Raw genomic sequence first — 14,255 nt, 5'->3', positions numbered from 1 at the left:
AAATTGTCTTATTGAACAATCTTTAATGGCACGAGTAATATACTTGGCCACAAACTGCAACAGAATGAATTAAATTAGAAACATAACAAGCAGCATCAGTCACTTGGAATGTGCCTGTTACAATCAATTGAAATGAAAAAATTGTTAAATGAAATGCAAATAGTGTTATGTATACTTGTAGCTCAGTCTTTGGTGACGCGACAGGACTCTGCATGAGGAGGACAGTCTTTGTACTCTCTGAGGTTTCGGTTCTCGACGTGAACAGGATCTGACAGTCGTATGCACACGCATCGGGAATGGCCAGACCCAGGGGAGAAGAGCATTCTGGGAACTCCAACCCAGTCCCTGTGAATGCCACCACTACGAAGAAAAAATGTGTTTTTAGGAAAAATGTTGGACAAAGCACCGATAGACTAAAAAAATGCAAAATGTACCTCATTGTAGAGCACCATACACGTCCCCCGCTGGCTTCGCTCCACTCCGAGTTGCAGGCTGGGTACAGCTGCATTTCACTCTGAGCCTGGGCCTTTTTCTTCAACCCCTCAGACAAGAAAGCCTCAACGTGTAACAAAGCATCAGTGGGCTGCCCGGTTTCTGTGTAGAATCGGCCCATCAGTTTACCTGCAGAACAAGGGTCATACAGACAGGCACCTTAAAGCGACAGTTCACCTGTCATCATTTGCTTTGAATTGATAATTACAATAATTTAATCTTTAAAGAACATGTCCATGCATAAAGACAATATGCAACACGTTCTAAATAAGTTACAATTAACTAAAGTGCATTTTATTACAATTTTGTACACCATAAAATAGCTTTTTAGTAATAGCTTTTTAAATAACATCAACATTTCCTAAAAATAAAATGTGGTTTCTTCAAAATTCGTTTATGAATACAAAACTGGTCATCGAATGTCATTTGGCACCCACCTACTGGAGTGTAGTCCTTCTGATAAAATGACAGCCAGTCATAAAGAGCCACAATCTGGGAGTCCGTGAAATCAGAGACGTCGCTACTTAAGCCGGTCTCTGTGAAATCCCCTGTAATAAACGCCCTTGACGCGTCTTTCCCTACACAAACAACACACAGGTTTCAGCCATCTCTACGCGTTAAAGAACCCGGCTTTGTAATTGCACAGTGAAGTGACCTGTAAAGAAATGATACCCGCCGCCAGGGCCGTAATGTTTCCGCCCCTTTTCAACGTCAAACACCTGTCCTAAGATGGCCAGGTACAATCCTTTACTGTTCTCTTCTCCATTGTATAAAGACAGCTCATCTTCGGTCAGCAAGCGCCCCGGAGCAGATGCTGGCTTATCACCGACCTGCTGCCGCAGCCAAGACTCCAGCACGTTCACTACGCTGCCGTAGATTGGGAACGTGAGCCACTCCGGCACCGTCCACACGGCCAACACCATTGATATAAGAGCTACCAAATATTTCAGCATTGTGCATACGGTGTATAAAGACGAGGACGAAATGTCAAGCAGTCAGCATTTCAAATAAGTGTCGTAATGCGCATCGGCATGAACAAAATCACATTTGTCAACACGTTTCCGGGTATGCGACTGCGCGTGCGCAAATATATTTGCGGCATTAATGGAGTGTTGCCAGAGTCGCGGTTTTCCCGCACAATTGGGATATTTTTAAAATGCAGCCGCGGGAAAAAAAAATTACTCATCGGAGACAGGTGCAGAGAAGAGAAAAAAGTAAGTACGTCTGACCAGGGTCAGGAAATGTTTTTGTTAATTGTTTGAGATTGAGTGAATCCAGTGCCTAGTACAATCTGATTGACACTGGAGAAATTGGGCTAGTTTTCATTCCATTTGGGCGTGTTTTAAGTTGTCATTGGGCTGGAAATATTTCTTGGACCTGGCAACACTGGGCATTAATCAACACTATAGGCTGGGTAATAACCGAACGGAAAATGGTATTTAAAATGTGCACACAGATAAATTTAGAAATGAAGCTTACACAGAATTCAAATATGATTTGGCTCGTGGGGCTTTTTTATTGAAAGAGTCTATGAACTGGCAAAGAATTGTTTTAGTAAATGTAAGAGGGTTCGTATGATAAAATCGTACAATTATTGATTTGATAGTTAAAATTTCAGAATCAGAATCACTTTATTGCCAGGTATGTTTGCACATACGAGGAATTTGTTTTAGTGACAAAATCTCTACAGTGCAACACGATAACAAGACAAGACAGATATAAAGAGAATTATGTACAATATACAAAATATAAAATGTGCAACACAGCAAAAATAAAAATAGAAAAAAATAAAAATATATACTATAAACATTCAAGTGTAACAGGAATATATATATATATATATATATATATATATATATATATATATATATATATATATATATATATATATATATATATATATATATATATTTCACATTATTAACAACAAAAAATCTGATATTTAAAACATTACTTTTTTGCAGATTTATTTATTGTTTATTTATTTGTTTGCTTGATTCGAATCTGGTTAGGATTATGTGCAAGAAATTTGGTTTTTAAAAGGGGGTATTTTTTATGTGGCATTTTTATTGCATTATTCACTTTCTAAAATTTGATTTTGAAAATAATAAATAAATAAATCACATCAAATCAAATCCGCAGATCACACACCCCAGTTTTCTTTTCATATATTTATAGAAATCCTTACACACACACACACACACACACACAAAATCTTAAAAACAGTCCAGATTTAACTATAAAAAAATAACTTTTCCAGTCAACAGAACTGACATGCATATAAAATGTTTAGCTTTCCAAAACTTGCATAATAAATATTGTAGTGTTTTTGACTTCTAAAAAAAATGCTAAAAAAATTATTTTTGCATTTTTTGATATGAGCTTTCCAGTTGACCTACATATTAACATAATCACTGGACATCAGCTTCGAATAAGACATTCATTTCTTGAAGATGAAAAAATATAATTCATTGCGAATGCTGGAGGTGAACCGCTAGGGGGCGTGTTTGCGGCGCGGCGGGCGTCGATGAGCTCGCGGAAGAGACCAAAGTTTTTTGCTGACAAACATGACGTCAGCTGGCGGAGCCAGTCAATGCGGTAGTGACAGCGGAGGAGCGCACTGACTGGAAAAGCACTCTGGACTAATCAACCCTGACACTAAAACTCAGCTTGAACACTGGGCTGAAGGCGATCGGAAGAGAGCCGGAGGCCGCAGAACACCATGGGGAACGCGGAGGGCGGCTGTGGCGCCGGGAGCGGCGACGATGAGGACGTAGAGACGGAGAGTCCCGTGTTCGCTGAGGGCAGCCCGGCCTCTGCGGCCACGGGCACCAGGGCCGGCAGCGGAGGCGGAGGTGGCGGCGGCGGCGGCGGAGGAAGCGGTGGCGGTGGAGGAGGAGGCGCAGCGGCAGCGGCAGGCTCCGGTCCGGGGAGAAGCGGAAGAGGCTCGGCGAACCCGCCGGCCCCGAGCTATGGACTCCCCACTCCTGAAGCCCTGCTGGAGCAGGTGAAGCTCCGAGAGGCAGCGGCCCGTATGAGCGACTCGTGGGTCGCCATTTCGGAGTCGGTGCTAGCGCGCAACGAGAGCGCTCTGGTGCGCTGGCTGGAGGAGCGGCTGAGCCGCGGAGAGGAGTCCGTCACTCTGGAGCAGTTCTGCGAGATGCTGGAGAGCAGAGACGCGCCCAGAGACGAGTGCGAGGAGGTGATCAGACATGTCACTCACATGAGCAATGACCTGCTGTAGCCTGCTAGTTTGTTCGTGTCAAGTCTTGGCTGATAACCGAGAGTTTGTAGATTCAAGACCAAAGAAGGGTGATTCGTGAACTTTCATTATAGTGCACTTCAGCAAAACGTCCCTGTCGCCCGAATGACTTATTAGTAAATAAGTAGTATGTAGCTGTGACAAACAACTCCGAAGTTGTGTAATTGACTACATAGCTTGCTCTGTGCTCCGAGTGGCTACATTGTAATCTCTGCCTTTGTATCACACGTTTGCTAAAGATTTATTGGCTGCCCTCACCTAGTTCACTTTTAATCTTGATCATAGGATTGTCTGTTTGATTTGCTCTGTCTTTCTTTTTCATTTGGTAGATTTGATTAAACCGAATGATATAGTAGTCAAGACTCATCTAGTATAGAGCAGGGTCTTGCTGTGCTGTACTTCTCGTCACTAAAAAAGCTATAAGAACTGCTTTAGCAAATGAAGTCTGGCAATAACATATTAACATTCGACACATTTCTACACTTGACGTTCAATAGTTGACTATTGATTGCCAATTTGTATACATATCGACGGTAAACGGACAGAAACTCAACTGTAGAAATGTGTGTCAAAAGGTGGATGTGGGATATACAGATACATTTTTTTAAAGCTATATGTAAACCGTAGAGAGCTAAGTGAGTATCTGTAATCGTTATTAAAGCCTATTTGGAGTCATTAATATTTTGGTGGATGCATTTTTTGTTTTTCTGGGATTGGCTCACCGCACGCTTTCAGAATACTGACAAATTAAAGTAGTTCGGTCACATTGCTGTTATTGTATCTGTTGTTTATGGTTCTTTTATACATATATCCTGGTGCCGATTGATTACTTAATTCGTTATTTAAATGATATTTTCAGACACATCCAAAAACATTGTTGTACTATGCCGCATTTTGTTAGTGTGTCGCTTTCTGTAGGTGCCTATAGTGAGTTCAACATGACTCGCTTTCATTTGCTTTACAAATGATTCACATGCTGGCTCGAGTGGAGCGTGTTTATGTAGGTGAAATGGACAACTGGTTTAAGAGATCTAGAGAGACTAGTTGTTCTTGTCCTCCTTTTGTTTTCTATTTGCCTTCTCTTTTGTGCGATTACCTCACCGTAATATGTGTGCCACAGCATGTACAGACAAAAAAAATGATCTCTTCCATTTGTGCTCTTTAGGCCTTTGGGCAGTTTGATGCTGAGGGTGATGGGATCGTCGATGTGGAGAACATGCTCATGGCACTGAAAAACTCCAATGGAGCCAACCTGCAGGGAGAACTCAGTCATGTGATCAGGCAGCTTCAGGCGTGCTCTTTGACACCAGGTGGGGAGCAGACGTGAACGTTCGTGTTTATTTGAATGCAATGGCGATGCGAGCTCAGATGTCCGATGCTGACCATGCCAGGTCTCTATGCAAATGATTCTCATTGTTTGACCCAGTTGTCGTCCTCTTCTGCCCTTCACGCTCATCCAGGGTTTGTGGACATCTTCTCCAAGTCCAGGGACCGTCTCAAAGCACATGCTTCCAAAATCCTGAAATTCTTGCACCGAAATCGCATCCCCAGCAGTGCTATTCCATTCCCGGTGCTGGAAGGCTATAACAGCATCTGCACCATGAGGTCATCTGTAGTGCAGGACTTCTTGGATTACCTGCTACAGAAGGAAAAAGGTAAATGGTGGTTAGCGGGTAGAGTGGTAATAACAATTATTATATAGTGCTGCAGGAATTATATATTTTTGTAAGGCACCCAGAAGTAAGAATCGCCTTGTTTCCGGTCGAAGATGTGATTTTAGGTTAAAAACAGCTAAACAGGCAGTGATGTAGAAGCAGGCGTTGATCATCTTCTGCAGAGATTCTCTGCATCACAGTGTGCATACTATCCACCCTATCTGCCCTCAATGGTATTAAAATGACTAATATCACATTTAGGATGGATAGTATGTACATTGGGACACAGACATGGTGTTTAACCACGCTATTGTGACAAGCTAGCTTCAATATAACGACAAAGTTTTGAGTTCTGAAGCTTATGGGATGTTTTTATGGTACAGTGACCTCTTGTGTCAAAAGATCGAGGAAATTTACATTTCTGAGTTCATGGTTTTTGATGAAAACCTTGCAGGATTTAGTTCACGTCAATGAACTCCAAACGGCTGAAGGTCAAAATTACAGTTTCGTTGCAGTTTCAGAGGGCTATTAGTGATACCAGACGACAAATAAGGTCCTTATCTAGTGATACAGTTGTTTTGCGATGCACGTAATACGTCATTACGTTGAAAAGGTCAAGTTTGACAAAGTACAGAGTACTTATTCACATCCAGAATACGCACACGAAATGTCCATTTTTAAACAATTCACTGACACAAAGACATTTAAATATGCGTCAATAAACATTTTTTACATAATGACGTGTTACAAACATTATTTATGAAGCAAATTTTTAAATGACCAATCATTTCACTAGATAAGACTCTTATTCATTGTCTGGTTGGCCTATAGCTGTTTGAAGCTGTGCTGAAACTGTAATTTTGACCTTTAACCGTTTGGAGCCCATTGACGTTAATCAAATCCCAAAATGTTTTCAGCAAAAAAACCAAAAACAAAACATCTTAACATGCGGGTGAGTAAATTATCAGACAATTTTAATTTGAAAGTGAACTAATCCTTTAAAACACTAGTTATTAGGTTAATTCTTGCAGCACTCAGCACTTGATTTAGCTATTTTTTATTTTTATTTTGCTGATAGAGGTACAGTTAAATGTGGATAAAATACGAGAAAACTTCTCTCTCTTCTCAGATCTAGACATCCAGTACAGAGCTGAGCTCAATCATGACCCAGATGTGGATAAAGTTAAGGTGGTCACCCAGTGCTACAGCTTCATCGAGGCTTCGTCCAATATTGCAGATATCAACAAGCTGACCAACGGTGAGACCGTGTCTTTCTGGCAGTCGGACGGCAGCGCTCGCTCACACTGGATAAGGCAAGCTGCCCGTTTCATTGGTGTATTTTCATTGAATTAAAATGCGGCTGGTGATGTGTAACGCATTTGATTATTTTCTCTAAATAACAAAATTACCCCGTGACTTTCACAGGTTAAAGCTGAAGCCAGACATAGTTTTGAGACGCCTGGCTATCGCGGTAGCATCTAATGACCACAGCTACATGCCTCAGCTGGTGTCTATAGCTGTTGGAAAGAACCGGCGCTCCCTGCAGGAGATCAGAGATGTGAGGATCCCCAGTAATGTCACGGGTTACGTACCGCTACTGGATAACGCCAACATCAGCCATCCTTGTGAGCATACACTTGTATAACAGAATCTTCTGTTTGAAGGTTTAATTTAGTACAGACTGTTCAAAAGTTTGGGGTTTTTGAACAAAGTGTCTTATGGTCACCGTGGCTGCATTTATGTGGTCAAAAATACAGTAAAAACCGGTGATGTTGTGAACATCTTAAAAAATATTACTATCCCCCAAACATTTGAATGATAGTGTTTATGTACACGGAAGTTGCATGCTGTGAGTGGAATATAAAGAGAGACCGTGATTTCTGTCTATACCACGTATATACTACTCCTGTCCTATCAGCATGATTGTTAGGAATCCCAAAGCCCTTTCTCTGATCTTTCATTTTTCTCCTAGATATTCAGATAAACATTAAGCGCTGCCTTAGTGATGGCTGTGACACACGTATTCATGGTCTGAAGACAATGGGCTACCAGATTACCAAGAGTAAAGAAGTTTCAGTATCTGACGCTTCCGCTATATGGTATCTGTCGCTCCTCACGTCTCTGGTCACTGCTTCCATGGAAACCAACCCTGTGCTTGCGCAGACCGTCCTACAGAGCACACAGTAAGTCGGGAGAAATGACTATTGAATGTTGCTTCTCACAAAAGCATGGCAGTAACATAAAGAAACACTTTATTAGGTTTAGAACCATTTATTTCACTGTTTTTTTATGCTTTTTCTTATTAGGAAAGCCTTACAGCACATGCCACCCCTGTCCTTAACGCCATCTTCAATGGAGTTTCCCAAATTCCTCTCTGCAAACATTCTGGAAGAGGTGGACGGCTTTTTACTGCGCATAGCGGAGTAAGAATCAAGCTCTACTAGCACAAGCTCAGCTCAACTCAGCCTGTTAAATCTGTTATTAATAGGTCAAAACAATGCTGACGTGGAGGGCAATACTGGCAAACCCCTTTCGGTTTTAATTACACAATACGACTTGGTTGGATAGTAATGGAGAACTGTTTCCTATCAGTGAATAATTACAGCTGTTTTATCTGAACTTAATTGGACACTTAACGGAAGTGCTTGGCTTTCAACCGTCTTGTCTCTCTCTAGTTGCTGTGTGTCTCCTGACGCTGAGCTGACTCTGTTAGCGTTTGCTCTGGCTCGAGGCAGTGTGGCTAAAGTCCTCATCTCTTTGTCTGGTATCTGTGAGCATCTGGACTCAGAGTACAGAGCTTCCTCATTGCTGGCCTCCATGGCATCTGTCCGGTTAAGACTACTCTACCGCAACGGTAATGCGAAGTGGTTCCAAAGGATTTTTTTAGAATATAATAACTGACAGGGCATGAAATAAATGTATACTACTACTACTACTGCTGCTACTACTTAAAATTGAATGATTAATACATTTTAATCAAATGAAAAATTAACGGTACCACTGTAGACCGTCTTTTTATTTATTACTGTTGTAAATTAGGTAAACCCATCCAGCTCCATCTGCAAGCATGTGATGTGAAGAGCAAAGAGGAGAAGTCTGGCCCAGAAAACATGCTGATTGAGCCCAACACTGGAGATGGTACGGCCTTGGATGTATTTGGTTTAGAGATAGGTGTTTTGACACAGTCCTGGGATGAAAAGCGATGTCTTTTTGAACAGTGTGCTTTAAAAGAATAGCTTTCTCTGTGGAGAAAAGCTGTTTTTTTTAAAGAAACATGCAATAATGCTTAATGCTTCTTTTGTACATGAAGGTTTTTTGACAGAAAACGGAAAGAGGAAAGCCAGTGTGATTCTATCTACTGAAAACCAGAGCTGCTTCCAGGTCACACAGATCAAGATAAAAGTGAGAGAACTGTGCTTTATATTTCTTAAACATGAAATTAGAATGTGTTGGTAACTGATTTGATCTACACATCTGCTGTGTTCCTATGCTTCAGGTGCGTAAAGGAGCTATTGGTGCTAAATGTGGCTTGGTGTTCGCCTACAATGACAGCGAGGCATTTGATGCAGATAAACACTTCAAAAGATTCAAAAAGTATGACAGCTGGGACTACAAAGACTATAAAGAATTTGTCCAAGACAGGTACGTTTCAGAGATTTGTTACTGTTACATTGTTGCTCATAAAAGACCAGTGTTGATCACATGAGCTCCTAAATGGTGCTTGTTTAGGAGTGTGTGTGTGTGTGTGTGTGTGTGTGTGTGTGTGTGTGTGTGTGTGTGTGTGTGTGTGTGTGTGTGTGTGTGTGTGTGTGTGTGTGTGTGTGTGTGTGTGTGTGTGTGTGTGTGTGTGTGTGTGTGTGTGTGTGTGTGTGTGTGTGAGAGAGCAGCTTGTGTGAATAATAACGTGAGAATGCATTGTCTTGCCCGGTGCAAGTGAGAGTGTATTTTGGTCTTTGCTCTTGTGCACACGGCCAAGACGGCTGTAAATTCAGTGAGAATGTTTCTGTGAGTCAATTGACCCCTCGCTGTTATCTGCCTCTGTACCTCACACACCGTCACCGTCACACAAACAAACACACTCCAGCACAAGGATACCGGAGGCCGGTGAGGACGAGCCCATTGGCTGGTTTGAAGTGGAAGAGGACTGGAATGACGTGGAGATCAAGCTGCAACAATGCAGAGTGTCAAAAGTATGGAATTTCTTTTATTCCTTCTTTGATGGTTTGTTCCCGACATCAATCTAAAAACAAAAACATAAAAATCGTGGTTATAGTAACACAATGAACAACCATAAAATACAGACCGTTTAAACATTGACATCAGACAGTCTTAAGTTTTTTTGATCGTTATAAAATAACACCGTAGATTTCCCATAATAAGTGAAAAGGTAAGTAGGGTAAATGTGCAAAAAACTTAAATCTAAAGGAATAACAGTATGTTATTAACTCTTTGTCCACCTACTAAAGTTCTACCTTCTCAGTCTTTATTACAGTTCAAATAGTAATAATTAACAGATTTTTAAATACTTTAAAGGTGCATTGGAATTAATGTAGTAGACTTTTCTGTACTGTGATGAATATCCGAGTGAAATTGATTATCGAAAAATAAATGTATGGCAGGGTTTAATCCATCAGTTGTTGATTCGATGGAGGTGGATCTTAATGTGAGCTTGCAGTTAATCATATCACAAGCACGTTATGACATTTCCATTTTACATCTATTCTTTTTGTCTTTCTGTGTGTAGTTTCTGATGGTGAAGTTCCTGTGCGCTAGGCAGGACACAGCAGAGCGGTTGGGCGTTCAGCAGATGAATTTCAGTGGTTATTTGTGTCCAGACTCCGAGCGGCTGGAGGATGTGGAGGATCTGAGTGCACAGGCCGAAGGAAGCATTTCAGGCCTGGTTACGGGTCTCGCACTCATGAAGAAAACCCTTTATTTCATCCAGCAGCTCACCAGAGATATGGTACACCCATCAAACGTCTTCTTGCGAGTGACCTAATTCAAATACAACTCTGAAATTTATAATGCATTTTTTTTTGTGAACTTTGCATGCCTAAAGAGGGCTGTATAAACCCTGAGCCTATGTTACAGGATGTGTCTCTGTCCAAGCAGAAGTCCCTACTGGACTTCAGTGACCTCAACCTGCTGCTTTTCTGGAACTTCTACCGCAAACTCAGATCTATGTGAGTAAAGCTGTAATGAGAATTTGTGTATATTGAGATCTGCATGGTTTTTATTTGAAATGGTGGGGTTGCAGAGAGTATATGTTAAAAATCAGTGGTTCATTTAACATTATGGACTTTCTGTTTATAGGCCACCCATATGATAAGTTTTGACCATGTGACTCTCTCTACAGATGGTCAGACGTTCTTGCTTCTTGTAGATTATGATTTTTCTGAAGTCCACTTGACATGAAATTTTAAGCCATACCTGCAGAGTTCTATGGTGTGGCATGCAGTAATACATTTTTTAGAAATAATGATTTAGCATATATATGGGTTGTTTGTTGAAGTGTAAAACTGACAAATGTATTTTGAAATCTACAGAGTAACATGGCCTTACCAAAGCTGTATTTATTTGATCATAAGTACAGTATCTCATTAATATTATGAAATGGCATTCCAATTTAAAATAACTCTATTTTATTTTTAACTATTCAAAATGTAATTTATTCTTGTGGATTTTCAGCAGCCATTCTTTTTTTCACTCTTCTTTGTCACGTGATCCTTCACAATTCATTCTACTGAGCATGAAAACATTTCTAATGAACTAAGGTAGATAAAATGTGTTTTATGTGTATATTTTCAAATATGTGTGCATACACTTTAGAGAGGGAGAAGAGGCCATAAAGACAAGAGTTCTCCTGCTTCAGCTGCTCCAGAACTGCTTCCCAATGCTGCCCAGCCTGACAGAGTCCCAGTCTTCAGACATCACGGCTTCGGCTTCGGCTCTGGCTTCGGCATCGGCCCGGCCCGGCCCGGCCGGCATCGGCATCAGCTTCAGCATCACCCTCAGCCAGTACAGATGTGGATCCTGCAGAAGCTGTTGGAGAGCTCTACAGTCACTTGTGTCAAGGTTAGACTCACATATTCCTCTGTATGGCTCAACAGCATAACTGTGACAGTTGAGACACACTTCAGTGGTTTGTTTGTAATGCCTTGCTGATGTTTAGCATATTACAGTTTGGTTTGTATTTGTGGAGAACTGCTGGAAACCAGCTGTGAGAACAAGCAGTGATGCACAGAATTCCATTTCTGATCAAAAGTCTGTATTTTATTTATTTTTTACAGAAGTCTCATATTAGCCAAGGTTGCATTATTTGATCAAACATACAGTAATAACTGCAGTATTGTGAAAAATCGCTGTTTCCTATTTCTAAATAGAATTTATTCCAATAGCAGAGCAGAATTTTTCTTTCAGAAATCATTCTAATATTCTGTTTTGGTGCTTGAGAAACATTTATTTTTACTAATGTTCAACACAGTTGTGCTGCTAAAATAATAAGTTTATTAAAAAAAAAAAGATAGAAAGGTCAAAAGAACACAATTAATTTGAAGTATAAATCATTTGCTACATTATGCATTATTTACTGTCACTTAATCAGTTTAATTAGTCTTCTCTAAATAAAAAAACAACATGCCAACCACAAAATGAACAGTAGTTTAATTTGTAGTTTCTAAAAAAATATCAGTTAAAATTGATGTCTGAAAGCGTACTGTGACATCTTTTAGTTAAATTTGGTTCAAAACCATATAATAATGCTATAGTATTTTGATTGGCGATTGAGAGAATAACCCAAAGTTTTTGTGCTGTGCAGTGGTGGATGGCCCTGAAGGACAGACTGCAGCGGAGAAAGCTCTGAGAAAAGAAGCTGTGAAGGCCATCCTCAGCGGAGCTGCCATTTTCTTCCCTGACAAACAGAGCCGGAGGGACAAACTCTTCCACATGATGGTAAGACTATATACTTCCCTTGGCTGAATATTGTTATTAAATTGCTATTGTATAAACATTTTTGTTGTTGTTGTTGTTGTTGTTGTTGTTTTTCTCAGAAAAACATAACTGAAGAAAATCAGCCAGAGTCTGTTAAACTAACATTTGAGTCTCTCTGCAGTTACTTCAGGTATCAGACTCCTCCCTCTAAACTAGTACTTTTTCTTCGTCCTGTCAAAATGTATAGCTTTATTTCCTGCTCTCACGCATCGTTAATCTCACAAATTCCCATTTGCAGTGATCAGGACCCGAAAGGTCTCCTCTTGCTGCCCCCTAAAGGAGCCCCATCCGACTTTGACATCTCACCTGTCCTGACCGTCATGGACACGCTGCTCATTGTGGCCACTAGAGAGGTATGTCTGCCCCATGCTGACAGCCAACCTCATCTGGTCACTCCAGCTCACATAATATAAGCTCCTGCAAATAGCTGACACATACGTTAGATGTTTACATTGTGCATTAACGTGTTAGCTGACACCTCGTATTGTAATGCATTGCATGACAACCCGCTAATAGTTTTTCCTTGTATGGCTTTACAAAGAGAATTGTGATTTTATTTTTTTTTTTTTTTTTTTTTGATCCATGTTGTAAAATGCCTCTAAAATGCCCTTTGCAGTGCGAGGTGTTGATGTTGGATTCCAGAGGAGGGTCCATATGGAGGGTCCTGCTGTCTCTGTTCTGGGCTTTACAGGGCAGCCTGCTTTCCTGGTGCTTCCTGCAGCTCAAAGGAGGAACGGCCACCTCTGCTGATCTGGCCAAGCAAATCCTGCTGAAATGTTAGTGTTGCTGTATTTGGTTTGCCTGTCGGCTTTTACAGAGACCACTTGTAAAAATGCTCATACTGTTTCTTTCATTGCAAATTGCATCATAAGCATAAGAGTTACAAAGTTGAATTGAAGAATTAACCGTCTCTTTTCTATTGCAGTCTCTATAAAGATACAGTCCAGTTCCATTTTGTTATTACGACCGTTCTCATGAATGAGCGTAATAAATAGTACACCAAATAAAAACGAACACTCGGTATAGATATGCAAAAATTGTGCTTATGCTTTGTCATCCTATGCATGCTAACAAATTGCATGTGAAAACTGTATTTTATGCATGCCAAACATGTGTGTGCCATATATATATGCCAAAGTCCATTTTTTGCATATCTATGCCATGACTTTTCTAGTTTTTATACACATTTTCATGAGATTGGGCTATGTTTTAACCCTTGTCTTTTTGCTTTTAGAAATTTAAGTTCTGTAAAATGCAAATGGTTGTGCAAAATCCCAGTAGCACTTTTTAGTCTAGAATTTAAGTATTTGCGTAGGCACTTAAAAAAATGCAAAAATGAGAGATATTCTAAATGCTGTTCTTTGAAACTTTACGCTCATCATAGAGTATGATTTCCAAAAATATATTAAGCAGTACAACTCTATTCAACATTGATGATAATAATCAGAAATGTTACTTGAGCATCACACCAGCATATTAGAATGATTTCTGAAGAATCATTTTATACCAACGGTTGCTAAATTGCAGGAATTGATTGCATTTTAATATATAGTAAAATACAAAATGATATAAAAAGTTTGTAAGACAGACCTCAAACTTTTGAATAGTAGTGATTGATGCGGTGAGAATACATCTGTGTTGTTTCTCTTGTAAATTAGATGTGGAACAGTTCCTGTCAGGTACCAGAGACATACTGAGTCCTCTTATTAAGTGCTTCTCCGGAGCTGACATTATAGAGAAACTCAGTGAATCCATTCTTGCCATGGCAACAAGACAGCTGGTAGCACACCTCTTTATCCCACTTTATTTTATTATTCATTCATTCATTTATGCTTATGTATGTATATATTAAGTGT

General features: G+C 40.2%; 2 protein-coding genes across 2 annotated transcripts in view; one reads left to right on the top strand and one right to left on the bottom strand.

Moving 5' to 3' along the window:
* Positions 1-3: 3 nt before the first annotated feature.
* LOC122344894 (neuferricin) lies at positions 4-1,559 on the bottom strand. Its single transcript, XM_043238515.1, has 4 exons — positions 1,148-1,559; positions 930-1,070; positions 435-621; positions 4-360 (listed from the first exon to the last, which is right to left on the bottom strand). Exons 1-4 carry the CDS (start codon positions 1,443-1,445, stop codon positions 183-185), a joined length of 804 nt encoding a protein of 267 aa, XP_043094450.1. The 5' UTR covers positions 1,446-1,559; the 3' UTR covers positions 4-182.
* A 1,521-nt stretch (positions 1,560-3,080) lies between these two features.
* The window catches only part of zzef1 (zinc finger, ZZ-type with EF hand domain 1), a 35,391-nt gene continuing 24,216 nt past the window's right edge, over positions 3,081-14,255 (top strand). Inside the window, 21 exon segments of the mRNA XM_043238615.1 lie at positions 3,081-3,694; positions 4,920-5,064; positions 5,215-5,409; positions 6,539-6,722; positions 6,835-7,034; positions 7,382-7,592; positions 7,716-7,832; positions 8,085-8,263; positions 8,449-8,547; positions 8,720-8,811; positions 8,906-9,051; positions 9,494-9,599; positions 10,154-10,372; positions 10,501-10,592; positions 11,239-11,377; positions 11,379-11,484; positions 12,227-12,360; positions 12,459-12,529; positions 12,638-12,752; positions 13,016-13,175; positions 14,058-14,179. Coding sequence (XP_043094550.1) covers positions 3,215-3,694; positions 4,920-5,064; positions 5,215-5,409; positions 6,539-6,722; positions 6,835-7,034; positions 7,382-7,592; positions 7,716-7,832; positions 8,085-8,263; positions 8,449-8,547; positions 8,720-8,811; positions 8,906-9,051; positions 9,494-9,599; positions 10,154-10,372; positions 10,501-10,592; positions 11,239-11,377; positions 11,379-11,484; positions 12,227-12,360; positions 12,459-12,529; positions 12,638-12,752; positions 13,016-13,175; positions 14,058-14,179 — 3,312 coding nt within the window. The 5' untranslated portion in view covers positions 3,081-3,214.

This window comes from Puntigrus tetrazona, chromosome 5 (assembly GCF_018831695.1).
Source record: "Puntigrus tetrazona isolate hp1 chromosome 5, ASM1883169v1, whole genome shotgun sequence".
Lineage (NCBI taxonomy): Eukaryota > Metazoa > Chordata > Actinopteri > Cypriniformes > Cyprinidae > Puntigrus > Puntigrus tetrazona.
The sequence above is the reverse complement of the archived record's forward strand: the minus strand, read 5'-3'. Positions and strand labels throughout refer to the sequence as shown.

Coding starts and splice junctions, on each gene's coding strand:
- LOC122344894 (XM_043238515.1), bottom strand. CDS start 1,445: ATGCTGAAATATTTGGTAGCTCTTATATCAATGGTGTTGGCCGTGTGG. Junction 1,071..1,147: donor CGGGTATCATTTCTTTACAG/GTCACTTCACTG, acceptor TTGTTTGTGTAG/GGAAAGACGCGTCAAGGGCG. Junction 361..434: donor GTATGGTGCTCTACAATGAG/GTACATTTTGCA, acceptor TTTTCTTCGTAG/TGGTGGCATTCACAGGGACT.